This window comes from Heterodontus francisci, chromosome 4 (genome assembly GCF_036365525.1).
Source record: "Heterodontus francisci isolate sHetFra1 chromosome 4, sHetFra1.hap1, whole genome shotgun sequence".
Taxonomy (NCBI): domain Eukaryota; kingdom Metazoa; phylum Chordata; class Chondrichthyes; order Heterodontiformes; family Heterodontidae; genus Heterodontus; species Heterodontus francisci.
The window spans coordinates 134,660,840-134,674,357 of record NC_090374.1 but is presented as its reverse complement, the minus strand read 5'-3'; the positions used below and the strand labels follow the sequence as shown (position 1 = coordinate 134,674,357).

Below are 13,518 nucleotides of genomic sequence, written 5' to 3'. Positions count from 1 at the left end.
TGACACTGAGCCACAGAAGGAGATATTAGGACGTGACCAAACGTTTGGTCAAAGAGGCAAGTTTTAAGGAGCTTCTTAAAGGAGGAGGGAGAAGTAGAGAGGCAGAGAGAATTAGGGAGGGAATTCCAGAGTTTAGGCCTAGGCAGCTGAAAGCACAGACACCACTGCTGAAGAAAGGTGGAAGGTGGGATTAGATTGGGCAGCTAGTTTTTTTTCAGCCAACAGACACTACAGGCTGAATGGCCTCCTTCTGTGCCATAATTTTTCTATGGTTTCTATGAAAATAAAAATAGGGGACGCGCAAGAGGTCAGAATTGGAGAAGTGCAGATGACCTCAGAGGATTGTAGGGCTGGAGAAGATTACAGAGGTAGGGAAGTGCAAGGCCATGGAGCAATTCGAAAACAAGGTTGAGGATTTTAAAATCGATGCAGCACTGGCAGAAAACAGAAGAATGTTTGCTTTCAAAGTGTTAACTATTCTTCCATTTTATTCCTCAGGGTCACTATAACACGAGGCGAGTATCAATCAATCAGATGAGAAATGATGATACTGTCAGCAGTGTTCGCTTTTAAGCTTACCTGTCTGGCCTGCGACGACAATAGGCTGTATCGTCAATTGGAAAAGCTTATCCATGACCTGGTGCAGAAACAGTACCAATGGTTCAAGCCGAGCTGAAGGCAGTGAGATTATACTCAACTTCAACTCATGCTCCAGGTCATTCTCCATTATCTTCTGATCTAGAATCCAAATTGGAAATGTCACCCGGCCTTCCAGAGTGTGGCACAAAGCGAAAAACTTGTCCAGGTGGTTGTCCTGTGCCAAAGAAATAGAAGTTCAACTGTTGTGATTAATCCATTTGCTCACTTTGCTTTACTGCTCATCTTTGTGAAATAAAACTGCTTAAATATAACTATTCATATCCAAGTCGTCCCTATTTGATTCTACTGTTCAAATTTGTGAAGAAAAATAAAAGCAAAAGGTGATTTATTTATGGGCAATAGTTTAAGATCAGGCAATATGGTGTCATTTATTGATTAGCTCGGGAAACTAATCTATGGGTTGATTGCTAAACAATCACTGACATTTTGTAAAACAAAGGGCTTGATATTCACTCCCCTCCCATTAATGAAAGGGTTCCGGGGGAGGCAAGGGGCATGGGGGAATGGTGGCGATTTAACTGTCAAATGCCCAAATCTTGACCCCAAACAGCTGCACATGCCCCGGTTGCCATTTTTATGCTGGTTGATATTGTGGCAGCTGCAAAGGAGGGCTGCAACACTTCAACAATGGATCTCAATTGGGCTGCCACAGTACAATTGGCAGCCTGATTTAAAATTCACTGCCATTGCACAGGCTTCCCAGGGGTTGGGAAACCAGGTAGTGAAAGGGAGACAGGAGCTGTCAAGTTTCACAAGCTAAGTGCCTTTACCAGAAGTCCTTATGGGCCACAAGGAGTAAGAATGCTCACCCCGGCCCCTCAAGATGCCTTTGGTCTCAACCTTGCTGATCGCATCTTCAGCTTTCATCCCCCCAATTGTTGAGCTCTCCTCCCCCAGCCCCAATATCCTCTCTCTCCAACCACCCCAATGTTCTCTCTCTCTCTCTCCACTGCTGCAAAGTCCAACCTTCCCCCTTCCAATTGCTGGGAACCACTGGTTGCTTTCCGGCTGGTTTCCTTTCCGGCTGTTGGCCAGCTTCTTTGTTTGGCTGGTTGCCGGCTGGGGAAGGGACCCAGAAAATGATAATGAGCTGCTGCTAAGTTGGGTAGGACATCTCTGTGCTTGGCCTTGCATGGTTCGTCAGCTGTTTTCTGCCTCCCTGGAAGTACTGGGGCCATGGCTGCTTAACATCAATGCCTGGAGTTTCAATGGGTATTCTCCAGTGAAGAACAGTGAAACCCCTGAAGAAATGATATGGTCAGCTAAAAATAGTCATTCACACCATTTCTGCCAATCTTCTGATAAAATTGTGATGCAGATATTGATTTGTGATATCAATTACAGTAAAATATGAAATTCTGTAAAGTATAATTGTTAGTGTACTGGTTATCATGCTCATGTGAAATTCTTACGGATGCCACTTTAACAAACTTGTTGATTTGTTTATGTTCAATTGATTCATGACTGTTAACATAGCACAGACAGAAAGTTACATGAGCCTGTTAACCAATGCACCAAGAAACGTGCTCAGTGGAATTTCACCCCCAGTTTTATAGACCCATAAATCTAAGATGTGCTCATCTGTGTGTATTTATTTCAGATCAATTGATCATATTTGTGTAATTTTTTTCATTAATTCAGTTCAGGTATGTGTGAAAAACACAAATGTTTTAATGACACACTGATGTCATTCTACCGTCATCCTACATTCTTCTCAGACACTTTATTGTTACACCATCACTCCTTTAGTAACAAACAACAGACAGAAAAAAGCACCATCAAAACAAATGTAATTCATAATTTAAAGTAACAGGCACATGCTAACAACATAATCAATGAAGGTAAAAATAAGTCAAACTTTCGATGTTTAACAGAACTGCACAGGCAAGAGCGAGTGAGTGACAGGTCATGACAAGGGCGGCACAGTGGTTAGCACCGCAGCCTCACAGCTCCAGCGACCTGGGTTCGATTCTGGGTACTGCCTGTGCGGAGTTTGCAAGTTCTCCCTGTGACCGCGTGGGTTTTCTCCGGGTGCTCCGGTTTCCTCCCACAGCCAAAAGCTTGCAGGTTGATAGGTAAATTGGCCATTGTAAATTGCCCCTAGTGTAGGTAGGTGGTAGGAGAATGGTAGGGAATTTGGGATTACTGTAGGGTGGTTGTTGGTCAGCACAGACTCGGTGGGCCGAAGGGCCTGTTTCAGTGCTGTATCACTATGATTAAGGGCTGTCATCTGAATCAATCACCAACATGTTATTCTCTGTCTGGGATCTGTGAAGTATCTTGCTGCTCTTATCTGATTTCTGTGTAGTTGATAAAACAACAGCAGAGTGACCTGAAGAAAGCTCTTGGCTCCACTTGTTTGTCCAGTGTTTACTGCACTTATCTCAATGACTTTACAGCAATAAACACAAATCTTTCACTTGATGTGCACAGAATGGGAATTCCCTCAACACTATCCTCCTGCACACTCAGCAAAAAACATTCCTGAAATGGAAGGTTAGATATAAACTCAAATTGAAGCTCTCAGGCTGACAATATCTTAATTGCTTCCTTAGATCTCCCTGGGCCACAGATGACTCCCAGGCCAATGTTGCTGTTAAGGTAGCACAAGGGGGTGCACTAGAGAAGTTCACCCTGCCCTGCAGAAAAATGAAATTAGTCAGACACTTACCTGGGTGTGCACAGAGGAAAATGCTTGTATCTCAACATTGAATACACCTTTGTGGCCATCTACCCATTTGATTGGTGGAGACTGGTTTGGAATCTTCTGCATTGAACAAAAAAAATGATTGTAAAGTGGGCATTAATTTTTTCATAGTAGAAAGTATTACAAGTGTATTGTCAGGCATTGTAGAGCATGATAAATGTTGCGTATGGGAGGAATGAAGTTTAAGTAAACTAGATTATAGCAAGGAAGCATTTCTCAGTTTGTTTGACTTTCTTTCACTCTTTGCAGATTTCCTGCTTTTAGCTGTGTGCAGCTGTTGGGCAGCTGAAAATGGCACTTTCTTCCCAGCTGTTTTTCAGCCTGTAATCTCACATATGCATGCTGCCTGTTAAATGCACAAATTGAGGGAAGAGTGTCTGGAAATGCCCATCTGGGAGTAACCAGAGTTTTACATTTATTCTGAATATACGGTCTTTGCCCTTGAGCATGATATTGTGTAGCTGTTTGCAGTTTCAACAACACAAAGAAACAGACTGGTGGAACAGGATAAAGGCAAGAAGACACAGGTGAAAGGAAATAATGATGATAGCAATGTAAGACCTGTAAGTACATGGAACCTCATGACTTTCATTACAGGAGCTGATACGAGGCAGTGATGTAACTGTTGGCTAAATATTTATTGATATAATTTAAACTTTGGCTGATTCAGTACCATTATGGCTTCAGATTACTGGTAAATTTCCTACAATGGAGGAATGAAAACTGTATATTATGAAGGTTTAAACCAATTCTGTGTTAGAATATAATCAAGGGACTATTGCCACAAAACAGGAAAAGCTGAAGGGATTTTAATTCTGGTATCTCATCATCTGCCTGCTTACTGTAAAGACTCAAATGGCTATTGGTTAACAGGGACTCCAACATCTTCTGGACAAAACTCCAAAAAGAGTTATGTATGTAGAATAGAACGAATTTGGTAATTACCGACAAGCTATTATACAAGTCAGCAGCTGCAAAAGCACTTTGCTTTCCTCCACTCTCCTTTATAACTTTTCAAATCTTGCCTTATATACCCAAACTCCCCTTTCCCTTCCCCAGAGCTGGGTGAACAGGTGCCCCTCGTGTCCGGTATTGCTATGGCACAAAGGACTGGAGGATGTAATTCTGTCATTTGCACAACATGTCCATCCGCAAATGGTGGAAGAATTGTCTGTTCACCTGTCACTTCTGGAAAATCCTGGATGTGGCAGAGTGCGTGGGGAGCCAGCAGAGTGGCTCCCAAAAATATTTCTGCTTCCACATGGGGGTCAGGAGGTTGTGGTGGCAGCAATGTAATTTGAGAAAAAAAATGTAGACCAGGTGGTCTAATGCTGAAAAATGTATTGACACCTTTATCTGTAGTTGCTGATACATTTTCACTGCACTCTCATCTGCTGATTTACAGCTTTTTGCAAGGAGCATCTGAACCATACAGACTGCAGCCTGTGCTGAGCCACCCAGTTATAGCCATACCAATGGTTGCAACTTTACTGCTGGCCTCAGTGTCCCTACAATACTAAGGCCTCCCACTCCTGATCACGATCAGTGACTTCTGCTGCAAGTACATGCAAGTGCTGTCATATGGGGATAGAATTAGCTCTGAATAGCCTCACACTCAATGACCTGTCAAAACTCACTGCCAAAGCTCACATAAAAGTAACTGGCACCTGTGGAGCTGAGTGAGGCCCATTAGAATGTCAATGCCTTTAGGAGGAGAAGGAGGGAAGGGAAGAAAGAACTCACTGAGGTAAAAACTAAAACAAAAAACCTGCTTCCTAAATTTATTTAGTTGGGGCATAAGAGACATTGTGCATATCTTCTTCTTGAAGTAATACACTGTGCAGAGTGGGGAGAATGTGGAACTCACTGCCACATGGAGTGGTTGAGGCGAACTGCATAGATGCATTTAAGGGCAAGCTGGATAAGTACATGTGAGTGAAAGGGACGGAAAGATATGTTAATCAGTTTCGATGAAGTAAGGTGGGAGGAGGTTTGAGTGGAGCATAAACATTGGCTGAATGGCCTGTTTCTGTGCTGTAAAATGCTATGTAATTTGTGTAAGTGTAATGTGTAATCCACATTCATTCAAGGCATGGATTATACCTGTGCTCTGTGAATTCTGTAACAGGGTTGGCCATGCAGTTAAGTACAATTGCATACCATCCAAATTGCTTTTCTGCCCATAACTTGGACCTGACAAAGTCAGATATATCACTATAAAATCAATGACAAGAATTCTGTATAAAATACTTACCTCTGGAGAGTGCATGGAGTACTTGTTGGGAAGCCGATCCAAAGCCACCGGCAGACAGTAATGACCCGTCTGAAGACGCTCATTCATAAGAATTGGTAACCACTGGAAAATAAAGATGGCAAAAATTCATTTATTTACTGAACACTGCTAGGGTTCAGCAACACTATTTCCACAAAATAAGTAGCAAGCAAATAGATGAGCACAACCAATTCAGGTGTAGCAATGAAAATCTGATATATTGGTTACAACTACTACTGTGGCTGTACTAGCTGAGAGTCCTTATTACAGACTGAGCTAAGGAGAAAAGGCTGGTGCTGACACAATTCCACATTTGGGACTCCCCTTCACTGATGCAGGACACCAAGTTTGGTGTGGACAGGGATTCTACTCTAAACAAGGCCCTGCAGAAATTTCTGGGAAAGACTGATATCTGCAGTATCTGGGTTTTGCCTTAACTGGCAGCCCTCAGCCACCCTCCACCTATACTTATGGCTGGAATCGACTGGAAAGGCCATTATGTCATAACCCTTATTTCTATTTGCAAATGGAACAAAGAAAGCAATGTGATATGAGAAAGGATTTTCAAAAATATTTCAAGCAATCAATTTCTTGTAATATTTTTGGAATGATTTCACTGTTCCCAATCATTGTATGGGATCAGGTTCAAACTTCAGTGTTCAGTTTATTACTTCGTATTGATCTCACATCCTAAATTTGCTATGTGTTCTCTTCAGTATCAAATGAAATGGCCAAAGAGAACAGGAAATTTCTGGCAAAAATAACTATTTAAATTATTTTTTCTCCTCCCATTTTCCTTCTTATACCTTTTCTTCTTCTTTCTTTCTTTCTTTGGCCTCCTTGTCTCGAGAGACAATGGGTAAGCGCCTAGAGGTGGTCAGTGGTGTCAGTCGCTGTGAGGCAACTATGGAGTGACCTCTCCATGGCGCATGCCTGGGCGAATGTATGGAGGTTGAGAGTTGCCCAAGCGTCAAAACCCCCCTCTCGGCCTTTCTGGTGGGGTCCAACTGAAGGTGGTAATTTAACTAAAGAACTGTTCCTTAAGCAGCAATAAGTCATTAGTGCCTTAATCCAGAGGCTATTCTTCGTGAGAGAGCCAGGAAAGCAAATGTCAGACATTATAGATGAGATTTTAACTCACTTAAAACACATTTACTTACACAGAGTTAAAATCAGGTCCTATGTCACCATAGGGGAGATCACAGCTGAGCCTGTTCTTGTTCCCACCTCATATCCACAAATACAAATTGTTCAGCAAGGATCACTGGCTAGTGATTAGGAGTTGCAACTTGGGCTGATTTTTTCCCCCTTTCTAGCCCAGGGGCACCAAGACCAAGTATAGTCCTTCAACTGCTTAACCTGACTGGGAGATCACGTTACATAGAACGAATGAGAGATTGAACCTGGAACCTTATCCATTGACTATCAGGGGAATCCTGCTATAATTAAAAATGTATAACACCTCCGAGACCTCCTGGCCATATCAGTCCATTGATGTTAACAGAAAGTGTTCTGCTTACTGAGTAGCCAATTAGAGTCTCTGGTGAGCCCGCTTGGTTCTGTTTCTGTTGGCAGCTGATGTGGTAGAATGTAAACAGCAAATGGTGTTTTTCTGTAATCTTGGCAGGAAGTTTAAGTTTTACTTCCTCATAAAAATCAGGAGACCTGTGGTACAAGAAAATATCAACAATCAATTGCCATTATATGTTGTTATTTAGATGGTTGCTATATAACCAAGTCACTACTTTCACAAGGCAAAGCCTTCAGATTCTGCTTACTGCAATAATATAGATGTTGATTGATTTCTGTTGCATTCTGTGGACCATATTTTTCAAGCAGATTCACGTGAACCTTACCTGCTGCACGAAGCATGTGTCTATTAGCAATGCTAAAAACAGAAATAATAATGGATGGGCCACAGTATATTGGTGAGCTAAAATATGTATAAAAATGTGAATAAATACATTATTTAATAATTCCAGGAAGCTTAGTTTTTTTTAAAAAAGGAAGTGCCTATTTTAATATAACAGCATTATTCACAGATTAAAAAGTAGAATTGTGATACATGAGAAAGCTCAGCATGCTCCTGCCTTTCTTATTATACTGTAGGAGTAGTATGCGTGGATTATATTTATCACATATGTGTGCAGAATTATATTCACATGCAAGGGCCCAGTAAATCCTAGCTGGTAATTTCCTCCAAGCTGCTCCTGCTCTGTAAGTTTGCTGCGGGTGCAGTGAAAACCTTGCTAACCTGCATAAATGGGATTTCTGCCGCATCTCCCGGCAAAGTTATAGCAGTGGAGTGGAAGGAGCTCCTAAAAGCTGTGTTCAATTTCCTAATCCACACTTCCCATAGTCTTTTCTTCACCATGATTTTTGAAATGTTCAAAATTTGCATTTAAAACTCTGCGATCCTTTGTGCTGGTTTGGTCGATTTCTGACAAATTACCCTGAGAAATCTAATGGAATATAGCAGAAACTGCTACCCATTTACTTCACTGTAAGTGTAAATTGGAAGTGAGGTACAATGAGAAAGTGAATCGATCACCCAAAGTTAAAATTACCTCTAATATATATTGTACTTTGAGCTTGTAAAGACCATATGAACATATAAAAAAGACAGGCAGGAAAAGACCGGCTTGTCGATCAAGCTTACCGCACACTATGATGACCGGGCCAACATGGCTAAACACTCCTTCCCTCCAAAATCACCACCACCTCCTCCCCCGCTCACCTCTTTTATACCCAGTTCTCCAGCCATGTAATCTCCCAGTAGAGGCAAAAGAAATTGAGTTATCGTGCAGGATGCTGGCCCCGCCCACACAACTAGCCACACCCGCAGATTGAATTAATTAGCATGGCAACTTCCACTAATGGTAGATGAATAGTTTGGAGGTTTGTGTGCTCCCTCCGACACCTTGACTTCGCCTCTGCATGTTCCTGAGGAAATCCCTCGAGGTCTATGGTGCCTTCCTGATTGAGCTTTCTCCATCTAGGATGGTCACATGCCAGGGACTCCCACGAGTCGATAAGGTTGTTTGATCTCTTCAGGGACGCCTTTGAGGACATCTCTAAAGTGTTTCTGCTGTCTTCCTGGGAGTCTCCTGCTGCGACCAAGTCCTGAATAGAACAGCTGCTTCAGGAGCCTGGTGTGAGGCATGTGGATGACATGTTCCACCCATCAGAGCTGGTTTTGGGTGATTAGCATCCTGATGCAGTTTGGCTTGGGAGAGGATGCTGCTGTTGGACCACCTCTCTTGCCACTTGATTTGGAGGACCTTGCGGAGGCAGCTCTGGTGGTACTTCTCCAGTGCTTTGAGGTGCCTGCTGTAGGTCGTCCAAGTCACCAAACAAATAGGAGCACAGCGATCACAGCTGCCCAGTAAGCCACGATCTCAGTCTCGGATTTCAGATCCTGATCCTCAAATACTCTTTTTCTCAGTCGGCTGAAGGCTGAGTTGGCACAATGGAGGTGATGATGAATCTTGTCATCTATATCTGCCTTTGCCGGGAGGATATGGAAAATGGTTCAAATTTTCCAGGATCTTGCCATTGATCTTGATTGACTAGGGGAGGTGTTGTGCTGAGGGAGCTGGTTGGAAGAGGACCTTCTCTTTCCAAATGTTTATGAAAGACCCATTTTCTCATATGCTTCGGAGTCAAGTGTCACCTGCATACTGAAGCTTGATGACCGAGGTTGGAAAGGAAGGAGTAGGGAAAGCAAACTCCAATGGAGTCCTCCTCCTGACGAAATGTCTAGAGCATGACCTTGTCATAACTACACCCTGTTCCACCAGCAAGACAAACATAAGACCTCATGGCAACACCCATAGTCCAAACACTGGCACCTACTCAACTACGTCATCATTCGAGCGAGAGACTGCAGAGATGTCCACATCACCCGCGCCGTGACAGGTACCGATGTCTGCTAGACCAACTACTGCCTCATCCCGATCTATCATCTCCATCAGCCTAGCCCCCAAGCAGCGGTACCAACAAAGGCAATGCCGCAAGAAAATTAGCATCGAAGGCCTCAAAGATACCACTAAAGCAGCCTTTCTCAGTCGCTTTCTGCCAAACTCTCAACCTCCAACCAACAGGAGCTGCTGTGTGCCATTAGTGCCTAGTTGATCCTAAAGACCACTATAATAAGCACCTGCAGAGAGGTCCTTGGTTTCTCCACCAGGAAACATCATGACTGGTTTGACGAGAACAACCAGGTATATACACACACACACTGAGCCATGAACACATCGCCAAACTAGAATCCAATCTTGTCCCTAAAACAGATTCATATTCATATAGAGATACAGCACTGAAACAGGCCCTTCGGCCCACCGAGTCTGTGCCGACCAACAACCACCCATTTATACTAACCCTACAGCAATCCCATATTCGCTGCTATTCTCCTAACACCTACAGACACTAGGGGCAATTTACAATACCTATCAACCTGCAAGTCTTTGGCTGTGGGAGGAAACTGGAGCACCCGGCGAAGACCCACACGGTCACAGGGAGAACTTGCAAACTCCGCACAGGCAGTACCCAGAATCGAACCTGGGTACCTGGAGCTGTGAGGCTGCGGTGCTAACCACTACGCCAGTGTTAACAATCCACTTTGTAACTGACTATTACACCAATATCATCAAAATTGCAGACACTAAAACTCATAATGAAAGCCTGATGAATATAACATACAGGCAGTTCAACATTCCTGAATTAAGGTTTCTGTGCTTAGAATATTTGTATTCTTCAGTATGTCGAGTCTATTTGGGAAATGTAAAAGCCAACCTGTAAGATTAGACTAAAACATAAGGACAGTTTGTCCTGTTTGCCTATATACTTACCATCAATGGCTTGGCTTTATTGGTTGATATGTTAAATTTAAGTGATGCCACATATACCTCCTGCTATTTTTGTCTTTCTAATGTGATGGTGTATAAACAGGCAAGATTATAGTGCAAATTGATTCTGTCTGCAAGTCTTTTTGGCATAAAAAATACAATTCACTAGCTGTAATGCAGCCTTTTAGGGCCAATCTTGACTTCCTGCTGTCTCCTAATTGCCTGTGGTAGCTATGCTTGTAGCCAGAGCACTGTAATGTTGTCCCTGAGTACTCTGTATCTGCCAGTTACCACCAGCAGCACAAGGTAAATGGATGTAGGTCTGTTGCTTTGTGTCCATAAGAAAATCCAGCCCACAGTATCTGTCATATGAGATCCTTTTGTTTATTTCTGACAGTTTCATTTCAGCTACTTTCTTTTAAAATTGTTTTCACTTTCCTATCTGCATGGCTCCCTTCTACACACTACATGCACACTTCCCATTCGAGAGATTGGGTCAGGCTGATGAATCACACTGAGCTTCATTTGTGCACACCCGAGAAGTGCTGAATTGAGTGCTGATTTAGGAACAGAGCATGTTACCTCGATATGACTAGTGAATAGGAAATTGCACAGAGAAGCACGACGAGGAGGACAAAAAATACATTTCAGAAGTTAGGCAAACATATATTTTGTGATTGTTATTTGCATTGAATACATTGTGAAATTTGTTGTTTCATGTTCTCAGTTATGCAATGCTTACTTGTTATGGTAAGTAATTGCAGTGTACGTTTCTGAAATAAACTCTGCACTGCTTGATTTTCCAAAGATAACCTGAAATATAAATAAAATAGTATTTAAAGTCAGGGCAGTTGGCATTCTGATAAAAACACTTGAAAACTTTTAATTGTTTCTTTACTCAAAAATAGTGGAAACAATAGAATCTAAATTGTTTAAACTTATTACATCATTGTCTGGTGCTGGTTGAAGGTTACCTTCTCATTAAGATGAAAGGTGTTCTGAAAATCTTTAATGCCCTTTTCTTCACATAAATTATCCCCTATTATTCCATCTTCAAGTCTGGAGGTGACATAGCCTTTGTTCATTACTGTTAAAATTAGCAGGGCTTAAGCTGGGAAATGAGTAAAAAAGATGAAGCCTACCTTTATGGCTCTACATGTTAGTGCTGAAACCCTCTGAACTATCAAGGTATCCTGAATGCAAGGAACTTTTGCTTTTATTTATTTTGAATGTTAGACAAAGCATTTTTAGATTCATGTTATATGAGAGTCAAAAGACACAGGGCCATTTCCCCAGCTCCTTCTGGTGAGATGCTGGACAAGCATCTGTGTCAGTCCACGAGCGGACTGGATTATTTCAATGGGCTGGTCATATCCCCAGAGCATGCCAGCTCCCTGGAGACGAAAGTGGGCTGGAGACCGCTGAAAAATTGTTACGTTTACACTGGGTTACTGGATTTAGTTTGATTTAACTGATTTAACTCAGAGCAATACACTAGAAAAAGGAGAAAGGGCACTTGCCTGAGCTGCTTGCCCTCTTCTAATCCTCCAATTGGGGAGTGGCCATATGTACGGCCTTTTTAAAAACAATACAGAATGACTGCATGGTTGTTCTACGGTGGGTATATGAGCCAGTTTTCTGATGTGCTGTCCCAGAAAGTGAGGGTCTGTGTCAGGAGCACATATTTGTAACTGCTTTCTGTTGGTGTTGACAGTTCCAAGGTTGCAACAGGCAGTACATTTCTCCAATACTTACAAATGAAAAGTGATTATCTTCACCATATTACCTGCATGGCATTGCTCAGATCCTCATCTGACATGAACTGGATTTTGATTGTTACGTTTCTAGCAGAAGCCAACCGGTTAGCAAAATTAAGCCTTTGTGGGTAGACATAGAGTAGATTCCTGCAAATAAATGTGAAAAAGCAAAATTGTTACCAGCAAAGCAAAACCAACCAAAATTTTAAAAAATCTACTAAGCTTTACATCAAAATTTAGAACCATATAGGGTGAACACTTTTCACCAAATTCAAAACTGCACAGAGGATGAAGCTCAGTGAGGAGTCAAAGGTGCATTTCAGTAAAGAAACTTGTTTTTAAATATTGTATTAAGTCAAATTATTTCAACTATTGCTCAATATTATTACTGAACTTCATTTTAGGGCATCATGATTTTGTAATTGCTGGAATAATTTAAATGTGTTTGGTTTTGATATTTTGCTGTAAATGTTGCAAATACAGAATAAAAATAGGGAGAAAAATCTGAAAAGTGAATTACTGCTGGCTGTATTATACGTGTAAAATGAACAGACTGTTCAAAACATGAACTGTCCTATCGGGAAAAAGAAACAATCTTGTTTCAATCCATAGCAATATTGAATTATTTTATCAAAGAATCCTTACTTCCAGCTATTGCCTACCAACACCAAATTAACGGCACTCTTGGCCTGTTTTGGAATGGATGCCTATCAATGAAGCCTATAAAGATGTTTCTGTCCAACCACAAATTTCACAAGGCTTGAACATTTTCATGAGGAGAGTATTCTGTCCTTTTCAGTAACCAATAAGGTGGGAAGTTTTCTTCTTGCCAAGGAGGTGAAAGCTCAAGGCTAGACAGAGCCAGAATTGGTTCAGTGATTCTCAAGGCACCGGCAGTATTGCGCTGTCATAGTTTTCATTTTCATTTTTAAGTGCGCAACACTTGCTTTCAGTATCACAGATAGTAATGAGTTAGCTCATTAAAATGTGGTAATAAATTGTTTGAAAGAGGAAACAAACATTTATTATTTCTCAAGTTTATATTTCACACTGGACATTAACTTTTATTGTGCTGACATCTAAAAAAAAGTTCCAATATCACCAAGAGGCATGGAATATGTACACCACAAATTACATTTATGAATACTGAGGTAAGTATTTAACCTTAGTTCACCCACCTTGGAGCTTTAACGCCAGAGAGGGATATAGCAAATAAAAGCAAAATACTGCAGATGCTGGAAATCTGAAATAAAAACAGAGTGCTGGAAATACACA

The 13,518-nt window shown here is 41.7% G+C and overlaps 1 protein-coding gene across 6 annotated transcripts in view; it reads right to left on the bottom strand.

The window, feature by feature from the left end:
• dock8 (dedicator of cytokinesis 8) overlaps positions 1-13,518 on the bottom strand; it is a 325,410-nt gene that overhangs the window by 91,747 nt on the left and 220,145 nt on the right. For all 6 annotated transcript variants that reach the window (XM_068030192.1, XM_068030191.1, XM_068030196.1 and 3 more), the window contains 6 exons: positions 12,273-12,390; positions 11,229-11,299; positions 7,160-7,304; positions 5,622-5,723; positions 3,332-3,427; positions 580-814 (listed from right to left, as the gene is read on the bottom strand). In XM_068030192.1, coding sequence (XP_067886293.1) covers positions 580-814; positions 3,332-3,427; positions 5,622-5,723; positions 7,160-7,304; positions 11,229-11,299; positions 12,273-12,390 — 767 coding nt within the window. The remainder of the gene's footprint in view (positions 1-579; positions 815-3,331; positions 3,428-5,621; positions 5,724-7,159; positions 7,305-11,228; positions 11,300-12,272; positions 12,391-13,518) is intronic.